Raw genomic sequence first — 19537 nt, forward strand, 5'->3', positions numbered from 1 at the left:
TATATATATATATATATATATATCAGATTGTGTTTGGCTGAAAGAAGAAAGTCATATACACTTAGAATGGTTTCAGAGTGAGTAAATTATGGGATAATTTTCATTTTTGGGTAAACTAACCCTTTAACAGCTGACTGGAGGGCAAGATAATGAACATCCTACATGTAGAGAATATTGTGCACAAGCCATACGGACTCCCTTTTAATGATCTCTCAGTGTCTCTGTTTTAAAGCTTGAAAGCTTTAAGCCTCATTCATTTTAATTGCATGGAAAGCACCAACAACCAGCAGTCTTCAGTTTTCTCCTTTCTCAGAAAACAGAAAGTCATACAATTTTGGAACAATATGAGTTTGAGTAAATAATTTTAATTTCTGAGCAAACTATTCCATGTGTTTAGAAGTGCAATCCTTGACTATTAACAGACTTGCAGAGTTGATTTCACAGCAGCGGGAGGGCAAGCGATTTTCAAAGCGAGAAAACGAAAGCCAGTCCGTTTCTCATGAGTGCACGAGGCGTTTATTGCCGAGACTGTCTTGGCGAACTAATTTGCAAGTTATTAAAGTGGCGAAGCTACACCAGCATGGTTTCTGGTAGTACCCACCTTCCTCTGTTGCCATGACAGTGATGTTGTGCCAGGGTGTGTCCTCTCGGTCCAGGAGCTGAGTCGTTCTAATGACTCCGCTGATGGATTCAATATCGAAATACACCTCTTTGTCTTCTCTGCGCTCGATGAAATACCTAAATATAGAAGAGAAAGAACATGAATACTGCATGAGCCTTTCCGTCTTTCAGCCCTCTACATCGTAGATGTGGCATTAATAGCAAAGACAGCTGGGATATGCATGATTATCAGAGAGCTTGTATTGCTGTACGTGGCTGGGTCGTGAAACCCTGCCAACTTCATGTGTGGCATGACTTACGCCAGTGCTACCAAAGTTCAGCCTAAAGGGCCATATTATTAATTTATATAGTAATTATTTTATATTTCATTGACCAAAAGCTTATATGACAGTATGAGTAATTATGCATCATGCCAACCAGCTCTATGACAGATCACTGTAGAAATACAGAGTGGAATATATAATGTGAAAAAACACAGTGACTTCATGGAAAGCCAAAAGGTAAAGATGGAACATAGTAAGACGTTCATTAATTCAAAAGAATAATGCACTAAAGCTAAAGAGTTCTTTTCACAGTTTCTAATTAAATGAGCTTACATTATGTTTGTCTGACAAAATGCACATTGTACTGAGCATTAATATTGTCTTGAAACTATTAAAGTTCATTTTGTTCATATGATTTCTCTAAATGATCGATCACCCTGGTTGATACCAAACAGGTCATTTTCAGTGAGATTTATGAGTGGTTTTAGGTATTTGCGCAGATGTGTATTAATATTACAGCTGAAATGAATCACAGCTATAGATAACAACAGACCTGACACAACCTAAAGATTATAAAAGGAAGGATAAAACTACATAACTGCAAGGAGAAAATCTGTGAGAAGCATTAGTTGGACATAATTAACAAATCCTCAAGTGACATGCTTGGTAGACACACTCAAAAGAAGGACTGTCAGATTCTCTTGCCAAGTATGAATGTGAAATTAAACCACATTTGCATTTCCTGAAGGAAATACTAGAGTGTGCAAGGCAGCCGAAAATTAGTGTTAACATTTTATGTAGGCTTATGATTCTAGTTTTGGCTCTGGATAGTTAGCTTTGGACTGTGGTTCTGCTGTATTACTTTTGTGGCCAAGGGGTCAAGGTTCACTGTGTTGGCTAGTAGATCCCAAACTTTTCCCAATTAATGGCAGTTCAAAAGCAGCCATATATTTTGATAGTGAATATTTATTAATGTTTATAATTATTTTACATTTGAATATATAAATGTGTGTGTGTGTGTTCACCACCCAAAATCCCTCTGCTCGCTAAAAAAAGACATGGTTAAGTGCTCTAAAAAATCTTTCTGTTTAGCTTTTATCATGTTACCTTGGGACAAATACATGAAACACAAAAATCTTCTCTGCAAAACACAAAACACCATCCTGGAATCTTTGTTAATGCAACACCAGGGTGTCCTTTTTGAAGAATATGCCTTTAAAAACATTTTCACTGCAGCGTCTCAAGAGACAAATGCTTTACATGAAATATGATAATGATCAGATGCATCGTTATAATGGTTAGGAACTAAACTAAGGAGATAACAGTGACCTTGCTTATTTTCCATAACGCTAATGCTGATTCTCAAACTTCAATGCCATTTTATTTTTATGCTAATGGGTACATACTGCAGTATAAATTCTTGTACTGGAATGAAATGCTGTTGTTGTTGTTTTTTTTTTTATGGGAAATGCAAATTAAAATCGGAGGAACAGAAATGCAATAAATGGACTGAAAATAAAAAAAAGTTTAAATGTGTTATCCTTCAGCACAGACAGAAAAAAAGACCAGGGATTATTTATGACACTTTTATCTTGTTTTCTCTTATGTATTTTATTTATCTATTTATCACAGCGATAAATGCTGATGGAAAAGCCGTTCGTGTGAAACTGACGATCTCACTCACATCAACCAATGAGAATCTCAGCATTTGCATGACCGTGAGAGTTATGGCCCCTCCGGCACGCACAGACTGTGAAGGTTCATTCAAAGATGGCTTGAAAACACACATCCTCAACCCACCAGTACAGAGAGATGCTAATAAACCATACAGGTCATATCTCATTACCACAAGGAAATGTGCACCGTCCTTGACTGCATGAGACATGAGAGAGAAATAACAACAAGGATTTTATACTTTATTCGTTTTACTGCCGGTGAAGGGAACATTCTGACATTTTTTTTTCATTCCCGTTGTTCACTTGCGTACCACCCAAATTGTTGTTTTCTCCATGTTTTGTAGACTATGATGTGCACAACATTGTCTTTCATATTAAGAATACTCCATTTTCTTTACTCAAGAAACACTATATATAGAGGCTAATGTTTTATGTATTTGAGAAGAGGAGAAGAGTCTAGCAAGTCATAGCAAATACTATGCAAAGCACTTCATCTTTTTGATTTTGGCTAAATGACAGAAAAACTGAGCGCCTACATAGCCACAATAAACTTAATAACCTGTAAGCTGATGAAAATGTAATGTGATACACTTACAGCCTCAGGCTGTTCTAATGACGGACAAGATGTATGTCTGAAATTTGCTGCAAAAACCATATAATTCCATTTGAGCTCGATTTTGGTAAAATGTTAATAATATAATGATACACAAAAGTGTCTGACCATGTATAAAAGTAGGTTTTGTGCTCAACAGTGACGATATTTCACATTGTTCATACTTTACTCCTGTTTAGTAATTAATCCTGGGTAGTCAGATTTACATAATTCTCAAATGCATTTGTAAACCCAGGGTTAAAGATATTATGTGCATTTTTACATATTTAAAACCTTGATCAGTCAAGCACACAGCCAAAATCAATGTTTTAGCAAACGCCTTTGTGCCATTTCCAGACTGCATTGTCAATCGTTGATTCCATATCTATTTTCAATAAAAATGTTTTTGAATATTGTGTTAAAACTAATTCATAAAATTTCTGAATAATTTCATAAAATTCAATTCATTAAATCATATAATGATATAATATAAATATAAAATATGCATAAATAAATATAAATAATGAATAACATAAACATCTCACATCAGTTATGCTGCCCATTAGATAGTGATAATGTGTTTACCAGAAACACTGAATTCCTCTCCATTGGCTTCTCTAGGCAAACAGCATGACATCAGCGTTTTTATGAGCTGGCCTGTACACCTCTCTTTCATTAAAGTGTGTGGAGGTAATTGAGCCTTTGGCAGCAGTGTTTCACTAACATGCTAACATGGGGTGCCTTAACTACTCTAATTAACATTATCCTCCATAGAGAGAGAGAGAGAGAGAGAGAGAGAGAGAGAGTCAAAGCAGTAAACGATCCTTGTATGTCATATCAACTCAATGTCATCCTATTAAATTCGACCTTTACAGAGAGATGTGAGAAACGGGAGGGCCTGAGAGAGAAAGAGAGAAAAATAATGTTGGATTACTTTGCTATAGTATGGCATTTTTGCAAATAGACCCTGATTTACTAAAATGTTGCTACTGCAAATTCTAACAAATTGTGTTTATGTGTTTTGTGGGTGTACTGCAGGCAATTTACTATGAATTGCACAAATAGCCACATATGATAACAGAACAGACATACTTTTTTTTTTGTTCAAAGTTATTAAATTTTAGTACATGGCCATTAACAGGACTTTTTAATAATTAGCTTATTTTCAGCAGCCATCAAGCTTGTACACACTGGTCACAGATACAGACACGAAGATGTACCTTTAATTTTTCCAAGCTGATTGCACACTAAAACAAACCCCCATCATGTTTTCAGGCCATTTCAAGTTTGATTTTGACATGACACAAAGCGGTGATATCTAAGCGGCTGAGTTGTTAACTTGCTTTTTAAATTAGTCTTTCAATTAGTGTCATCATTCAGGCCTATTTGAGAACGTGCACGAAAACAACAGGTGGGATTTATCACAAAAACCAATCATATCCAATCAAAGCATGTGACTTTCCCCCATTCGTGACTCCCCCCCTCCCCCACCAAACCCAGCGCACACTTTAGGGGGTCTGTTTTAACTCAATGGGGACAGAGGAGGCAAGCCTCCCGCTGTAACTTCACCTGCGGGTGTCGCTGTTGGACAGTGTTACTTTATTAAAACGAGAGATTTTTACACTTTTTAATGTCACATTTCGTAATATTTTGTTTGATTTTTATAATATCAATTATTTTCTCATCCATTTTTTTTGAGGAGGCACTGCCTCCCTTGCCTCCTAGGAAGAAACGCCGCTGATGTGCATCTAGGATTGATCACAATAGTCATCTAACTGAGTATATAAACCAGTGCCATACAGTATTATGTGATATTTTGGTTTGTGTATGATTGTGTCACCGGTCAGAGTGTTATTTTAACCCTTCACATCATCTCACCTGACAGGGCTGTTTTTGCTGTCTGGGTCTCTCGCTGTGACGGCTCCTACTTCAGTTCCGACCTTTGCGTTCTCATACACCTCCATAATGTAATAATCCATTGAGAAAACCGGCGGCTCATCCACGTCTCCGACTGTGATCTTGAGCGTGGCGTCATCTTTGAATGAGCCCAGATAAGAGAAGCGTGGGTCCAGGTGTGTGTTCTCTGCAGCGATGTGAAGGCTGTACTGCTTCTTCTTTTCATAATTCAGTGGCTGAGAAGAGAAAACATGAAACTTAGGGTGTGTTCACACTTGCCAGGTTTGGTCTGATTAAAACAAACTCTGGTGTGATTGCTCTGTTAGTTTGGTTCATTTGAATAAGTGTGAAAGCTACCATCCACACCATACAAGCGGACCGAGACCGCTGAAAAGATGAACTCTGTTGCAGTTCGACTGAAATATGAACACAACACGGATCAAAGATGAACCCAGAACAGGATGTGATGTCACGAGATGCAACACTAAAAAGGGCAGAATGCTCATCTCAGTTTACTACAGGCATCGGAAAAGCCAGATCTTCATTTGTGAGCAATTCCTGCTGCTGTTTTGACTCCTTTACACATTTTATAAACTCTTTGTGAGTTCTCAGCTGGTTAAAAGACACACTATATGTATGCACACATACAATGTTCGGTAAATTCTGTCGCAAAATCATTTTCTTTTTTGGTCCGGACCAAAAGAACCAAGGGAACGGAACTACAAGTATGAACACACCCTCAACTGGATTACAAATATACACAGTATTTTGCTTCAGTCAGTCAGTTTTAGCCACTTTCTTGGTGGCTTCTAACAGTTTCAAGTACTTCAAAAAGTTATGAACTGAGATTATATTGAGGTCAGTCCTTTTTGCTTTCCGGAGCGCAGAAGCTAAATCATTCTCGAGATGGGGTCACGTCTGTAAACGCCATGAAACCTGCCCGACCTTCACCGCCCGTCTCGTCGGACAGATCTGGCAGGCATTTATTTACAAGATTGGCTTTAGGAAAACTCAGTATTCACTGAATTCACAGCTTTCCTGACCCATGGGACTGAGTGTGAAATTGAAGAAGCTCAGAATACAGAAAAGAGACCATTAATGAGCATCTGAGCCCCAAAGAGCGCCAGACGTCTGCTTGACCTAGTCTGGCTGGACAGATTATATATATCTGTCAGTGTATCTGTGTGATTTCTGTCTGCAGCTTCAGATACGGTGCTATTTTGACAACATCTTGACTGAGCTAATTATGCCATCCTTTTTCGTTATTTTGTTGAAGGTCTACAAGAAACACTCAAGTGAAAAGTGTGAAAAATCAAATCACAATCCAGGGGTTAGTCAAATTTTGAACTTGTTAATGGGGTTTTATGTATGACAGCAACTTTTTTCCCTTTTTTCCCTAGATTTTTGCTCTTTGTCATGTCTCTGTTGACTCCACAGTCTAAATAAAGTGTTTATAAGTCTTCTGAGACATACACTATAATGATAATATAAATTACATTTTCTGCTCTCTAGATATGGCTCATGTCCTTCTTCCAGTGCAAGTTTTTTTTTTTTTTTGCCCATTTTATTGCCCACCTGGTAAAAGTTTGATCACTTACAAAATTAATAGTACAGCTCTCCTCAATAAGCTGCAACATTTGAGACATCATTCATATCTGTAGTACAAATGACAAGTTAAGACCTAAAGTTTAATAGTTTGCTATTTCTACTCCAGGCACTTTTATTTCCCAGGTGTCGGTTTTTATTAAACAGATTTTAGATATATTAACAGATAAGACATATTTTTCTTTTTGTTATATGAAGTTCACAGTAAAACTTTTTATCATGTCTTTATCATTTATTTTGATACTTATTTTTGATCAAATCATTATGTACTGATTTTATTGTTTAAACCTCATCCCAGAACAGTTCTTTATATATTTTTATTAATATTTTGAATTTTATTTATATATATTTTAGTTCTCATGTTAATTTTACATTTTAGTTTCATTTTTAGTAATTTCATTATCTGCTTTTGTCTTTTTTTAAATTTATTTATTTATTTATTTATTATAAATATAGCTATTTAGGTTGAATTTATTTTTATTTCAGTTTTAGTTTAGTTTTAGATTTTATTTTCTGCCAGTTGATACTTTTAGTGCTTCAACTTAAACACTTCAGTTTATTGCCAAGGCAACATTTCTCATTTTTGTTTAGTTTTTCCAACTAATATTGATATTATATTTTATTTCAGCTTTATATTTTAGTTAATAGACATTTTTGTAATAGTTTTAGTTAACGATAATAACCCTGTCCTAGAGCTTTAAACTTTTTTTTTTTTTTTTTTTACATTAACAAAGAGTGAATACATATAAACAAAGAGTGTAATAACCATAAATCATGTCAATATTTAGTATATTTAAAGTTTTCAAAAGTTAGTGTACTTGGTTACCAAGGAGATAAATTTCATGTTCATGTTAGTTACCAATCACGCTGTAATTTTGTAAAATTATGCAAACAAGTATGAATATTTAATTATTTGAGATATTGTAGAAATTACACTGTGGTGAAAATGTTCAATTCATTTGGACAGAAATGACACGATTAACTGCGATGCATGTACATTCACTGGTGAACATTGTTAGTAAAGTATTTTAACAGAGTTTGTTTTCTAAAAGCCCTCAAACCCAAAAGTGTCCATAGTTGAAGAAACAGCCGCTTATTATTAAGGGTTTCGAAAACCCTCTAGCCCTAGTACAAGTGATAATAGTAGTGATGCATGTCTTAGTAAACACCAATGAAAATGACAGCAATACCTTTCTCAGCGTGATAACACCCTCTCTAGTGTCTTTGTCTGTGGAGATGGAGAACATTCCGGCTCCCTCGGGGTTCAGGATGCTGTATTTGATCTCGGCATTGATTCCGATGTCCTCATCGTTGGCTTTGATCTTTCCCACTGGCTTCCCCACCTGTGCCGACTCTGGGACAAACACCTGGTAATTCTCTGCAGACACACACAAAAGCCAGCATGGATGGTTTGTTCGATTGGCTGGATGGTATTTTGAAGCATATCTATCATGATGCCTCTTTCCGACTGTGCCTCCAACCAAGCCACATTGAGCTATTCTAGAAGTATTTCAATATCACTGTCATGCCCCATAAACAACCACATTCCCAAACCACCTGATTATAAAAGCTGAACGCAACAGAGCGCAACGTCATGGTCCACTTTTCCGATGGCCATGGTTCCAGAAGTGTTTTGGGGATTTCAAAAGCTCTGAGATGAATCAAACTTTGATCCATGGCAACAGCAACTTCTGTGATTGGTGGATCTTATTATTTAAAGAATTGATGGGTTCTACAGAAGCACATCATACTGTGCCATAGCTTAATAATGGAACTCGCAGTCTGTCTTAAAAGGTTTATACATTATCCTTAAAAACACATGTTTCTAGGGAGGAAATTAATGGCATTTCTTAGTTCCAGAACCCTGGTGTTTTGCTCTGTTTCTGTGGATAAAAATAAGACAACAATAACTGAAGATCCGAGACTCATAATTGGATGCTTACACAATAAAACACAGTGTCCCTGCCTCTATTCTCTTCATGCTAATTAATGATAAAAAATTACACCGCAATACACAATTTATATGACTCATCTGATAGTGAGACTGCATCTACAACATATAAAGTATATTCCCATCTCTTCCACCTAATTATATAGTATCCATAAGTAAGCCCTTAAGAAAATGAGCGGTTTTCTTATGAATGTCTGGGAAAAAAAAAAAAAAAACTACTTTAAGAGAGAGAAAAAAAGTTACAACAACAGTTACAACAGCATACTGTATGGTTAACCTTCAAACAGTAATGAGGATATTTGCAGAAGATGAAGAATCAGAGAAAAGCAAGGTCAAGCTATTTCGGTTCTTTTTGCCAAGATCTAAAGCATAATAATCAAGAAGCCCTTCAACATCTCATAGTTTTGCTTAAAAAAGTCCGGATAAAGTGTTCAGGAGTGAAAATTCTGCAACGGCTCTGTTCCAAAAGCTATTCAGTTGCCTTCAGACTTCAAATGTTGCATCTTAAGTCAAACAGAGTGCAACAGTTGGATTCAAGAAGTAAAAACTCCATTCACTTTCTCCATAGGGAAATAGATTTTTAATGATAACTTTTAAACCTTTAAAGACAGCCTTTGAGCTACGAGGTTGTTAATCGATAGTATTGGCTTCTGTTGAAGCCATTAGACTGCATTATTTAAACTTAGTTTTAAAATAATTATGATTAACAGCAGCATTCATGGTGAAAAACTACATTACCCTTGATGCTGTACAGAAAATCCCACTAATCAGTGTTGAAACAAGCAAAGCACTCCAAAATGTCCTGTTAGCCCCACCCACTCCTATGAAGAACCCCAAATTACATAACCCCTATGGGCACACTACGCTCTCAAAATTCTTAAATATTTGAATATATTTTGCAATAAACCTGCCGTTCGAAATGCTTCATGGGATTGTAGTACTTTTTATCACTAAAGCCGTTAAGTACACAGTCTTGTACTTTTTGTCCGATTTTCAATAACTTTTTTGCTTCAAATCAAAGTTTGTAATGTTATGATTCACATCGTATAGCTGACTGGCTTGGTTCATGGCTTATAATGCTTTAACAAAGATTTTTTGAAATCCCTATGGGATAAATGAATGGAAAAAATACTTCAAAAACCAACGCCGCTGAAAAAGTAGGCAGGCACTGTTGCACTCTACAGAAACCCATAAGTGACAGATTTAGAACACTGTATGTAGGCAGCAAATCTGTTATATGAACAGCGCTCTTCGAAAACACTTATGACGTCTTACAATACTGCCTTAATAGGTTGCTCAGTACGTCTTGGAGCTGAACCAACATCTGCTGATATCCTTCTACAGCAATATGTTGCCACCTTATTTAGTTTTCACAGTGTCTAACATTACTCACTCTGAGGGAACTTTGGTGGGTTGTCGTTGATGTCAGTTAGCGTGATGTTGACCGTGGTGGAGCCCGAAAGCCCTCCCACCTGCCCTGCCATGTCTTTGGCTTGAATCACTACTGAGTAATGTTCTCTCGCCTCTCGATCCATGTCTGCCAGGGCTGTTCTGATGATACCTGCAAAACATACACACAAACATATGGTGGCTTACGCACATAATTTGTATAAAATCAAGGGTTAATAAAGTGATTAAGGCACAACCAACTGCATGTTGTTATAGTCCTTTACCAATATAATGTAAGAAACTATATATATATATATATATATATATATATATATATATATATATATATATATATATATATATATATATATATATATTAGGGGTGTGACAAGATCTTGCGAGACTAATATGTGACGAGATTTCTCGTCGAGGCGAAAAGTAGTCTCGTGATGTTGCCATGACAGAGTGTTAGGATGATTAGGAAAGAATATGCCACCGCTTAGTTTACATTACGCCTCCACTGTCCTTTTGCTTTGTATTTAAATAAAAAACATTTAATTCAGTTGGATAACGGTCGCCGCCGCTCCATACTCACAGAATACGCGCGATCGCTGAAAGTGAAAGTAAACGTGAGCGCGCATTCAAACGCGATTTCAATACCCGCATTTTGAAAGCGGCTCCCTGATGAATGCAAATATCTCTCAATATGAAAGCTATTTTAGGCTGGGCAGTAGTTGTAACCATCTCTTAGCTCTGTATCAAATAAAAATTTGGTCTTATTTGCACTTTGAATATTGAGAGTGCGCGATTATGGTTGCACTTAATGTAAAGTACCATAAAAAATGAATAACAGTTTTCTCTTAATCTTATTATGCACAAACAATAAGGTTTCATTTGTTAACATTAGTTAATGCACTGTGAACTATCATGAACTAACAATCAATGACGATTTTTATTAACTAACATAAACAAAGATTAATAAATACTGTAGCAAAGATATTGCTCATTGTTAGTTGATGTTGGTTAATACATTAATGTTAATAAATGAGACCTTATTGTAAAGTGTTAACATTTTTATTTATACTGTTTTTATTTCTATGATCAGTTTGTGGAAAGGAGTTCAGTTAGGAGGTCAAATGTTGTAGAAGCTCATAAATCATGTACAGTAAGGTCTGAACAGACTGAAATCATAAGAGAAGTCAAGTCAGTTGAGTTTGTGGCAAAACCTTTTACAGTCCTTGAGTATTGTTGTCTTTTACTGCATATGATAATTCATACTCAGAAAGTAGAACTGAAATGACATTCATTACAAGATGATTAGTTAAAATTTTTTTAAAGACATTTTAAAGAGACCTGCAGAATATTTTTTCTAGTCATGTATTTCGCCATTGAGGATTTCTTAAAAATAGTGTGTAAAAGTCTTGTCTCTTCTCGTGAACTCAATCTCAAGTCTCGTCTCGTGAGATACCTGTCTCGTCACACCCCTATATATATATATATATATATATATATATATATATATATATATTGTTCAATTTATTATCATTGTGGTAAAAATATGAGCAATTGATGACTCTTATTTATACTTCTTGGATTAATCTAGTTATGTATCAGAAGAATGGAATGCAGTGGTGATGGAGTGTGACTTTTTGTAAAACTTGTTAAAATAAAACAGGTAAGTGCTCTTAAGTCTGGGAGGTCTTTTCTCTGCCAAGGTCAGTTTCTGCACACCTTTCACTATCATTCAAATGACAATAAAACCTTGAAGTACTGGTGAATTGAACCATAGTCTTCAATCATACACAACTCAACAATGACAAAGACACAAACACACTCAAAGAACAGTAAATATGGACAATTATGTTGATTCTATGGTAACAGTTACTTGTTTTCACTGTTGTGTGTTGCAAGAGTGCTATAATGGTTGCTAAGTGTTTGCTTACTAGCCAAAGTCAAAAGAGATAACAGTAAATCAGGCCCATATCTGAGGCCAAACTAACAATCTAATTGTTAAAAATTGGTAAAAACCTACCCATACCACCAAACCTGTCCCTAACCTTACCCGTATTCCACCTGAATAGTAGCACAAGTGTTTTGGAATACAATATGAACACAAAAAGTACATTGTACTTATCTGTTGATGTAAGAATATAGTAGACACCTTATATAAATTGTGAACAAGATTTTATCTAACAGTTGAGATTTCAGTTAAACTTTAGTTGTCTCAGGATAACAAATACTTTTTTTCCACTTTGTACATAATACATATGCAATGTCAAAAATGTTTATTCAAAATTTACACAAAAAAAAAAAAAAAAAAAAAAGTAACAACTGAAACCACTCATACACAAGAATCACACACTCTTGCTGGCAGAGTAGGAACAGGTGCGTTATAGTTCAAGGTGCGAGGTTCCTCTGCATAAAGATGCAGATTCGCATTTGTGCAGCTGGCTAATCAGAGGCCTGTAATCTGGGTCAGTATTTATGGTGTTTGAACTTGTTTTGAGGATGGCACACTTGACACTGCTTGAGGATCTTGCTGTGCAACTTTAGAGAGCATCATGTTTGCAGAGAGTAGGAAGCACGAAAGGAAAGGGTGTACGGAAAGCCCTTATATGGCCATGGTTTTGGTGCGTTGTATGCAAATTACTTACTTCAGGCACGCGGTCACTCATTCAGAATGCTCCAAAATCATTACCGTTAGAATGAGGTTAAGAACAATTCATGTGTGTACACAAGTGTTGTGAATTAGGTAGAACTTTTTCATAAGAAGTTCTCCTGTGCATAAAAATACGAATAATCCATGCAGTTATTAGCGAATGAGACCCTATGTTTTCATTTACATTTTTTCTGCATTGTCAATTATTTAAGTACATACTTTTTCAAAAATATTTTCGTAACATTTAGGTAAAATTTAAGTCAAAAGTATATGCAGGAAGCAATTCAGTGGCAATCCACTGACTCACCCTGAGAGACCCTCACACCCGCCCAAACATGTCTGAATCACTACCGCCACACACAATGACACACAATGTCTGGCAGTTCCTTTCCTCTATTTCTTTGTGTCTCACAATGTCTGTCTTTCTCTCACTCAAATCTCCCTCCCTCTCCTTCTCACCTTTGTACTGTGCCACAGACATAACGTCCTCACCGATGATCAAACCCGCAGTCAGATGGAAATCACAGATCACACAAACGTCATTGCTAGAAAATCCAGAACTTCATATTAGTAGGTAGGTATGAGAGGTTATTTTTGGAAATTTGGTAATCAATTCATAGTGTTTGTGTTATCACTATCGCTTTGCATTATTTTAGTCTTTTGTAAAATTCCCTTTAAGCCGGGTTCAGACTGCACAGTTTACAATAGTCCTTTATGACTGTTGATTGACTGTACGAACATGATCCCGGCTGTAATCCGTGTCATACTGTAGGATCTCAGCTGTCATTAATGTCAGACTGAACGCCAGTCAAGATGTGTTAAAAACGGAAGCACGCAAGAAGACTCATTCTGAGTTTTATGTCATCAATCCGTAACACGTTCAGTAATGCAAGACAAGGCAAGGCAAGTGGTGGATCGTTGTGGTCTCACTAATCGCGTCATCAGGTTCTGTGCTCCTTTTGGTTCTTGATTTGATAGTTGTCGTAGGAGAAGCAGGACAGCGCCTCAAAACTTCTGGCTTTTCATCGAAGGTAAGATTTGTTCGCAAAGGTCATTAATCGGCTGTCTGAGAACATGTCAAACTTGTGATCAAAGACTTCAGATTTTGGCCAAGAATCAGAGGAATCATTTAGGATTCACAAAATCTGTCTCAGACGGCCAAATCGTGGCCAAAATCGTACAGTGTGAACCCGGCTTTAACTGACAAAAGCCATTTCCTACTGACATCATTTTGGAGGGAAAACAACAGCACCAAAATCAGTGGGATGGATTATGATGATCTGTGGTTTAGTTTGTTTGTCTAAAATAAGCATAATATACAAGCATAATGTTTTAAAAGAACAAAATATATAAATAAATAAAGCCATTGCTCAGTGAGGAATGATAGGATAAGACAGTAAGTACACAGAAAGCAAAGTGAGTGAGAGAGAGAGAGAACAGGATCTGCGAGCCGGGACTCGAACTCAGGTCACCCGAAGCGCAACGCCACTATATGCCATTGCACTGCCCATGAGGCTATCGGCGCCAACAATATTTTTTAACCTTTTTGAAAGAAGTCTCCTGTGCTCACAAGGCTGGATTTAATTATTCAAAAATACAGTTATATTGTGAAATATTATTACAATATAAAATTACCATTTTCTATTTTAATATATCTTAAAATGTAATTTATTCCTGTAATGCAAAACTGAATTCGTCAGCATCATTACTCCAGTCTTCAGTGTCACATGATCCTTCAGAAAACATTCATGCTGTATTTATGTTTGAGAAACATTTCTTATTATTATCGATGTTGTAATCTTCTTCTGTGATTACATCTCGACAACCACAGTAACTTCTCCATTTGGGCAAAATATGTTCAGAATGTTAGATTTTATTTGTGTCAGATTTGAAGGATGTTCTGTCAAGGAGGAACGGCAGGAACAATCGCTCTTTACAAAATGAAAGTGTTATCAGACAATCCAATCCTGCTTTATATTTACTTGAAAACAATAGCGTTGGTAGCCTGCGGCTTCCTCTGATAGAGGGGTTCGACTGACACACAGTCAATACACACAAGCCATTAAAGAACAGATTACAGACTTATGAATAAACAGGCTGGGTGTTTAAGTCAGGCTCTGGACCGACTCTAAACAGGAATTCAGTGTGCCGTTTGCATCCCTATAATTGACTGATTCATTTTTCACTTTAATTTATTAGTGCAAACTGAGAGAAAATATTGATTTGTCATTATTACACTGAAAAGTGCTTTTGCGTAGACCATAAATAACCATCGCTTTTCTCCGTTATTGACTAAAATCATCCCGAATCTTTTTTTAAATACTTGTTTTGTTTAATTTCCCTTATGGTAATGAAGAACGAGAATAAACACGCAAAGAAATGATGACGCCAGCGTTCTGTGCTCATACCCTGACGGCCTGTTCTCCTCGTGTGAAGAGTGTTGGTTTGACAGGCTCAGGATTAGCTGTCTGTGTGCAGGTTACAACTTTAGATGTGGGTCGAGGCACGAGTGACCGGAGGCAACAATATTAACATGCAGGGCAAGTGAGGTTGACATTGTCACCTGTCACAGCGAGAGCAGGGCAAAGGCTTGCAGAATGCACTAGGGACAGACCAGGATATCTTGTACTGTTCCAAAAATACCCAAGAGAACAGTCATAGAATTGAACTTTCTTACTGGGTTTTTATAGACAGTGCAAAACTGACCACCATTATTGCAAGGGTGCTGTGAGTGGTTGCAAGGGTATTGCTGTGTGATTCTAGGGTGTTTTAGTGGTTTCTAAGTGAAATCAAAACAGACACTAAATCAGGTCCATATCTGAGGCCAAACTAATAAACAAATTATTACAAAATGAAATTTAAATAAAACATTTCACAATTGAACTTTCAAATATATAGCATTTATCTTAAATAGAAAGCTTCTGTTACATTATAAATGTCTTCTATGTCACTTTTGATCAATTTAACACATCCTGGCTGAAGTATTAATTTCTTTAGTTTCTTTCCAAAAAAAAAAAAAACCTTGTCTGATTAAGCTAGCCAACCATCTTTCAAAGCTGTGTTCTGGTTGGTTAAGCTAGCTGATGCATGCACGATCATGCCATGCCGGGGATCAGCATCCAAAACACAACATATGCTGATCTTTTCCTCAGGGCTGCACATAAATTCACCCTATTTATTGGGAAACTCATTAGCACTATAGTAAAGATTGTTTAGTGTCATCAAAAGGTCGAAAAGGAAAGTCACTTGATCTATGTTTTGATCATCATTCTGAATCTGATCCGGACATAGTCTTTGACAAAAATGTGATTTTTGTTCAAAATGTTGCTTTTTTTAAATGAAACATATACACATTCAAGTGTTGATAAAGAATAATGCATTACTATTATTATTATTATTTTTAAAACAAAGGCTCTGCTCTTAATATATTGTGTGTTCAGATATTCATACAACAACATATTCTGGGGGAATTGAAAATTTTGTCAAAATAATCAAAAATACTGGTGAGGAAAGAGTTAATATATTGTAACAGTTTATTTATATATTTTCATTTCATATTTTTCCCTGTTTAATATGAGTTTTAATCATTTGGTTTTTGTCATTTTATTCGTTTTTTTATGTATATATAGTTTTAATTTAGTTTTAATTTAGTTATTTTTTGTACTTCAACTTTTTTTATACTTCAAACTAAACAAAAATGAGAAATATTTAAGTTTTTTAAATTTTATTTCACTTAATGGAAATGTTTTTATGGTTTTGGTTTCAGATTTAGTTAACGATAACCCTGGATCGCACCCACCAAAACTAAGAAAACTTGCAAAATTTGGCACTTGCAGTGTAGTGCACTTGCATTTTGGCTGTAATGCTGGTGTTAAATGCAAACCATTTATGTTTCATCATCTGTGAATTTCCCAATCCAAGGGGTCTGTCCCCATCTCACCCCCTCAAACCTGTTGGATCTGTCACCAGTCCTTGTTCTGGGACCTCATCATTTACAAATGAGAAGAGGCATTAAAAAACACAATGTCATAAACACATCCAAATCATATCCTAATACGTACCGCAAGCGTACCATAGGTTGGAAGATTTCCCAGAATGCATCTCAGCAAACAAAAGCCCAGCACAATGGTACAAAAGGAGGTTTGTAAACTTTCCAAAATGAATCTCCCATCCATTTCTCCTGCTTTAATGCCATAACTCCATTTCTAGCCTGCCAACGCTTGAGCCCCCAGCGGCGTAGCAGAGATATTACCCGAGCTGCAGCATTACTTAACCTAGGCTCCTAAGGCAACACAAGTCTGTGGCATACAGCCATTCACTCCATTAAAACAACACAAAGACTAATGTTGTGACCTTTTCTTCATTTGTCAGGGGTGAAGGAGTGTCTCTCTGCAGCTATCACTCAAGTTTACTGTGTGGGATTGGTAAGTGCTCTTGAGGAAATATGAAACAGGCTTGCTGTGAATGAGGGAAAGTGTGATATTTGTTATTAGGATGTACAAGAAGGCTTCCAGGAAGCCCCCCCCTAATCCATCCTTGCATCAGACCCAACTTCAGACCAGCAGCATTAAGAAACCTACAGCATTCTTCCTTTGATCTGAAGAACCGGCCTGAAGTCTCTATGGAAACCAGATAAGCCAATTCCACACAGCCGCCGAGGAACAAGTGGCAAGTCTGACCCAGGGTTAGCTGAGTGAGCAAAACTGTTTTAAGCCTTTTACTGGTCTCTCCCGCTCCACTTCTGTCTGTAATCTCCTATCGCTTCTTCTTATTCCCTCTCGTTCCTTAGGTTTTCACAGACTGTAAATTTATAGAGAAGGTCAATCTAGGTGAGCAAAGGGGATTATGGGAAATTACCTTTGACCTGGTTGAGCGCTAAGGTTCGTTCACACAGGACGTTGTGCAGTTTACTTCTGTAGCCTGGTGGATTTAAACAGGATATTCAGCATGACTAATTATGTTATCATTAATCACCCTCATGTCATTTCAGACCTTTATGATTTACTTTCTTCTGATGTTTTGAATGGCTCAGTATTTTTGTCCATTTAATGAAAGTCAGTGTGCTCCAATATTGTTTTAAGCACCACTTTCATTATACAGACAAAAACAGTTGAAACACTTCAAAATATCTTCTTTTCTTGTCCACAGAAGAACAAAAGTCATGCAGGTTTGGAACAATGTGAGGGCAGTGCTGTTAATACTAACTAAATCTATTAAACATCATTTTCATTAATTGAAATAAAGCTTCCGAACCGAACCATATTTATATATTTTTTACCTCTAAAACACCACTATGTCCAACTGCCCTGCACATCCGGTTAGTGAGGTCAGAAAACACGTTCTGATGACGGCAGTAATGTCTTGCGCTTTGCTTCAATGAGTGCGAGAGATCACTTCCATTGTCAGAGTGCGTTTAGACCTCACTAACCGGATGTGCAGGGCAGTTGGACATAGTGGTGTTTTGGAGGTAAAAATTTATATAAATACTGTTCGGTTTCTCGCACAAACCGATCGTTTCGTGTCTTAGGACATCAATGTGTCGTCACAAGCTGCAGGGTTTAATTTGGATTTGTCTGTGCATGTTTTTTTTACTCTTATAGATGGAATTCCCATTGACATGCATTATACGACTGACAGACGGCAACGGTTGGAGTTAAAAATCATCATTTGTGTTCTGTCACCTACATCTTGGATGTCCTGGGGGTAAGCAGATAAATATAAAATTTTCATTTTTGGGTGAACTATCCCTTTAACAAGATTAAAAAAACGAAATAACCGACATGGGAAAATTACGTCGGTAAGAGGTTCTGAATTTCGGTTTCGATTACTTTTCGATTAATCGTCCAGCCCTAACACAAACACAGACATATAATGCTGTCAAATCAATTAATCACAATTAATTGCATCTAACATAAATCTATCTATCTATATATCATGTATAAGGGACAGTTTCAGAGGTATTTTGATAAAAGATATACAACCAAAAAACCTAAAAAAAATTAAAAAAAATGCCCCGAATGGCACACGAAAGATAGATTATAATTTCAGCAATCGTATGATCTAGATTCAAAAAAGGCTACATCCAATTCAAAGAGTTACTGCATTGTATGTTATATTGTGATAAATATGTGCTCTTTTTTTCTCCGGAGGTAAAAATAGCGCAGGAGAAGTTGGTAAAATGCTGGAAAGCATTAGCGGCTAGGGAAGGCCTTGACAAACTGGCATGATTTTCTAATTTGATCAGAACAGGAAGTTTCACTAATCCTTCCTTTTAGAGACTCCCTGATCTGTGTCAGAGAAGCTCTAAACTCACACGCTAAAGCCCTCCAGACTCCCTGATCAGCAGAGAAATTAGCCTACTTATGTGTATGAGTATGTGTGTGCGCATGAGAGAGAGGTTCCTACGCTTTGCCCGTCATCGAGGCCTCTGAAATTGGGAATTCTGATTACTCCCTGGGACAAGAAAAAGGGGAAGAAAAAGATCCGACCTCCCTTATTAACAAGCTTAACGTCTTGCTTTTACGTGTGCCAGTGAGTGGGACATGTTGGGCTTCTGCACTGCCACTAACTGATAATGAGGTATCTTCACAGAACAATGCTTTCCTTATATCTAAAGATTATGCTGAATTTCAAATAAATCAACAGGGATGTTAGTGACAATCATTAGCATTGCTTGCTAAGAAAACATCACTCTTACTACTGTTCAGTTAGGTTTAGTGATTTAAACAAACCCTGTTTATGCTACAGACATTAATGTCGCTTCAAATTGGTGGGGGTTAAAAAAAAAAAACATAAGCATGCACTGAAGAAGAAAAACTTCTAACTTGGCCATTAACCAACCAACCAACCAGAACACCAAACATTCACTAGCAACTCCCTAGAACA

General features: G+C 36.6%; 1 protein-coding gene across 7 annotated transcripts in view; it reads right to left on the bottom strand.

Annotated features, from left to right (window-relative positions):
- LOC125255269 (cadherin-18) overlaps positions 1–19537 on the bottom strand; it is a 265912-nt gene that overhangs the window by 36533 nt on the left and 209842 nt on the right. For all 7 annotated transcript variants that reach the window (XM_048170339.1, XM_048170341.1, XM_048170335.1 and 4 more), the window contains 4 exons: positions 9998–10165; positions 7844–8031; positions 5031–5284; positions 602–738 (listed from right to left, as the gene is read on the bottom strand). In XM_048170339.1, coding sequence (XP_048026296.1) covers positions 602–738; positions 5031–5284; positions 7844–8031; positions 9998–10165 — 747 coding nt within the window. The remainder of the gene's footprint in view (positions 1–601; positions 739–5030; positions 5285–7843; positions 8032–9997; positions 10166–19537) is intronic.

This window comes from Megalobrama amblycephala, linkage group LG20 (assembly GCF_018812025.1).
Source record: "Megalobrama amblycephala isolate DHTTF-2021 linkage group LG20, ASM1881202v1, whole genome shotgun sequence".
In the NCBI taxonomy this organism is placed as follows: Eukaryota; Metazoa; Chordata; class Actinopteri; order Cypriniformes; family Xenocyprididae; genus Megalobrama; species Megalobrama amblycephala.